At 47.3% G+C, this 3,711-nt stretch overlaps 1 protein-coding gene across 2 annotated transcripts in view; it reads right to left on the reverse strand.

The window, feature by feature from the left end:
* Nucleotides 1-3,711, reverse strand: part of Dnah2 (dynein axonemal heavy chain 2) — a 128,622-nt gene that overhangs the window by 34,285 nt on the left and 90,626 nt on the right. For both annotated transcript variants that reach the window (XM_031352477.1, XM_031352478.1), the window contains exons 50-52: nt 3,449-3,673; nt 2,023-2,127; nt 527-715 (exon numbers count right to left, since the gene is read on the reverse strand). In XM_031352477.1, coding sequence (XP_031208337.1) covers nt 527-715; nt 2,023-2,127; nt 3,449-3,673 — 519 coding nt within the window. The remainder of the gene's footprint in view (nt 1-526; nt 716-2,022; nt 2,128-3,448; nt 3,674-3,711) is intronic.

Consider the following 3,711-nt stretch of genomic DNA (forward strand, 5'->3'; position numbering starts at 1 on the left):
ATCCACCTGCCTCTGCCTCCCAAGTGCTGGGATTAAAGGCGTGCGCCACCACTGCCTAGCCTTTTTATTCTTTTAGATTTATTTTATTCATATGAATGCTTTGCCTACATGTATGTCTGTGCACCACATGCATGCCTGGAGCCTGAGGAAGCAGTGAGCCTCCATATCATAGGTCCTGGGAATGAAATCCTGGTCCTTCACAAGAACAAGTGCTCTTAACCACTGAGCCAGCTCTCCAGCCACTCTTCTTCTTTTAAAAATATTTGTTTTTATTTTGTAAGTATGAGTCTTACAGGTGTGTCTGTGTACTACATGTGTGCAGTGGAAGAATAGGAGTTACACACAGTTATTAGTCACCAGTAGGCGCTGGGAACCAAACCCAGGTCCAGTGTAAACATAGCCAGCGCTAGTGGCCGCTGAGCCATTTCTCTAGCCCTGCTATGAAGCGCCTAAGGTTTATTTTAAGAAGAAGACAATGCTGAGAAGGATGAGCCAGGTCAGAGCAGGGGCCCAGCCCAGTGCTTACCTTGGAGATGTCTCGGAGGTTGAAGAGGTAATGGATCTTGGCCGGTGTGGGCAGGAAGCGCTGGACCACTGTATTGTAGACATCCAGAGTAGCCTCTGTCACCACGTTCCCAATGGGCTTTACCTCTTCCTCAAAGTCCTGAAGCTTCTGGTTGATCATGGTGCCAAATATGCGGATGATCTGAGACTCCTAGAAAGAGGCCTCAAACTTACTTCCTCAGGCTCCTGGGCCTGTGGCCAGAGCAGGGCCAGGGCGGGGCCAGTGCAGAGCTCACCTCATGACCAGAACTGAAGAGGCATTAAATAAATAAATAAATCACTAGTTAAGAGAAATCATGTTTTTATATAATCCTTAAAAATGAAAAAAATTATGCAAACTATCTATGATAAACACAAATATTCTAAATAAAGATGGGTTGGAACCGCTGGTGCCTTCCTTTGTCTCAGGCTTCACTACGGCTCTGTAATGCACTGTGCTAATCTTATGTATAAAATTTGGGTATCTTATTCATCCAGAACTTTTTACATTCATTTTATTTTTTAAAATTAATTTTATTTCTACATCCATGGCCACATGTGCACCACAGCACACGTGTGGAGATCACTGGGTCAGTCTGGGGAAAGCCTAGGGACTCGTGCCTTTACCCGCTTCACATCAATTTTAATTTAAAGAAAATATTTAGCCGGGCAGTGGTGGTACACGGCTTTAATCCCAGCACTTGGGAGGCAGAAGAAGGCGGATTTCTGAGTTCAAGGCCAGCCTGGTCTACAGAGTGAGTTCCAGGACAGCCAGGGCTACACAGAGAAACCCTGTCTTGGAAAAAAAAAAAAAGGAAATATTTAATTAAGAGTCAAATCTAAGCCAGGTGTAGTGCCACACGCCTTTAATGCTAGCACTCAGGAGGCTGATCTCTATGAATTGAAGGCTAGCCTGATCTATAAAGTGAGTTCTAGGATAGCCAGGGCTACACAGAAACCCTGTCTCCAAAAAGAAAAAACAGAAAGAATGGGCCAAGTGTGTAGAAAAGGTTTAAAGCCATTCTGGACTACATTTAGTGAGCTCTTGTCTCAAAAACTAAAAACTAACTAACTAACTAACTAAATAAATAATTCTCTTGACAGTGTTTTATTTGGCTTATTTTTAGTCCCCTTGCACTTGTGTTCTTCCCTCCCCCCCTCAACCCCCCCAACCCTGGTGCTGGTTTTGGCTGTCAGCTTTGTAAGGTCCACCTCTCTGAGTTTGTGTCAGCCCCAGGCAGTCTCTATGTGGCCATGGAGACCACAGGCTCCACATTCCAGAGCCAGCAGGCCAAGCTTGAAAACCCTGCAGCTGTCCTGGCTCAGATGCCAAGGGCTTCTGCAGAGGGTCCCACTTCTATGTGTCCCTGTATGCAGCTCTGCTGGAGGCTTGGCCCCCTTCCTTGATCAGTCCCTCATTACAAGGGACTGGAACAGCTTTGCCCAGTACAATCCCTTCTCCAACCCCTATGGCCTCACAATGGGGAAGGTCATGTTGATGATGTTGAACCGACTCTGCAGCCTCGGGGAGATAACAGTCCGTCCACCCCCTGGAGGGCCCATGGCAGCCATCAAGAACATGTCCTGGAGAGCAAAGATAAAGAAGGGAGAGAGACGGGTGGGATGGTGAGAGACAGACAGAGTAAAGATGCTTCCTGATAGCTAAGCCAGAGGACTCTGAATGTTTCTAGTAGAAATGGTGCGTGTTAGGGGTGCTAGATCTGCTGGCTGGCCATGGTAGCACAAGACTTGAATCCCTGAACTTGGGAGGCAGAGATAGGAGGATTTCTGTGAGTTCAAGAGACCAGCCTGGGGATAGCTGGATGGCTCAGTGGGTAAGAGCACTGACTGCTCTTCCGAAGGTCCTGAGTTAGGATCCCAGCAACCACATGGTGGCTCACAACCGGCAGTAATGAGAACTGACGCCCTCTTCTGGTACATCTGAAGACAGCTACAGTGAATTACACCAGAGCGAGTGGGGCTGCAGAGGTCCTGAGTTCAATTCCCAGCAGCCACACACATGATGGCTCATGGTCATCTGTACAGCTACAGTGTACTCATACACATAAAATAAATAAAATAAATCTTTAAAAAAAAAAGGAAGAAGACCAGCCTGATCTACATAGCATATATACATAGCAAGTTCTAGGACTACATAGAGAGACCTTGGTGGAGGGGAGAGGAGGAGGAGGAGGAGAGAGGGGGGGAGAGGAAGAGAGGGAGGGAGAGAGAGAGAGAAAAGAGGAGGGGGAAAGTAAAATATTCTTAATCCCACAGAAAGAGAGCAAGGATGGAAGAGAGAGATATCTGAGTTGTGGTGGGAATGGAGACAGACATACAGGTGAAGTACTAAGACCACAGGAAAAGATGGAAGTTGGGAGGATGGAGTTAGGAGCTGGCTCTGAGGGCTCTGCTGACGTGTGTGTGTGTGTGTGTGTGTGTGTGTGTGTGTGTGTGTGTGTGTGTAAGAGGTCTGGAAGCAAGGTGTCACAAAGAGCAAGACTCTAGTCACCAAGTACAGACAGGCTCAGTGAGGAGAGTTAACAATGGCATCAGTAACTTGGGAGCCAGATATATGGGTCCTCAGAAAGGAGCAGAGCACTTTTGTGTAGAGAGGAAAACATGGTTATAAGACTATGTGGGCCGGGGGGTGGTGGAGCACACCTTTAATCCCAGCACTTGGGAGGCAGAGACAGGCGGAGTTCTGAGTTCAAGCCAGCCTAGTCTACAGAGTGAGTTCCAGGACAGCCAGGGCTATACAGAGAAACCCTGTTTAAAAAACAAACAAACAAACAAATAAATAAATAAAAGGAAAAAAGGAAAAAGACTGTGTGGCTCAGGAGCCCAGTGGAGGAGGGACTGAGCCCACCTGCCACAGGTGAGAACAAAGTCTTGGGATGCTTACTCGAATGTGCTTGATGCTCTGCTTCAAACGATCATACCAGAAGCCATAGTCAATCCAGAGGCGTATCAGCTCCAGGGGTGGCTGGGACCCAAACATGTCCTTGGCTGGCATGTTTAGGTCATCCATAAAGGTGATCATGCTTTTGCCCCCAAATGGCACATACACACCCTTGGTTCGCTTTTCCACTCTGCTCTCGATGATGCTCTGAACGTTGTTTGATGTAGTCTGGTGGGAAAGCACATGAGAGATGTAAAGGGCACCCC

The sequence above is a fragment of the Mastomys coucha genome, unplaced genomic scaffold (assembly GCF_008632895.1).
Source record: "Mastomys coucha isolate ucsf_1 unplaced genomic scaffold, UCSF_Mcou_1 pScaffold5, whole genome shotgun sequence".
In the NCBI taxonomy this organism is placed as follows: domain Eukaryota; kingdom Metazoa; phylum Chordata; class Mammalia; order Rodentia; family Muridae; genus Mastomys; species Mastomys coucha.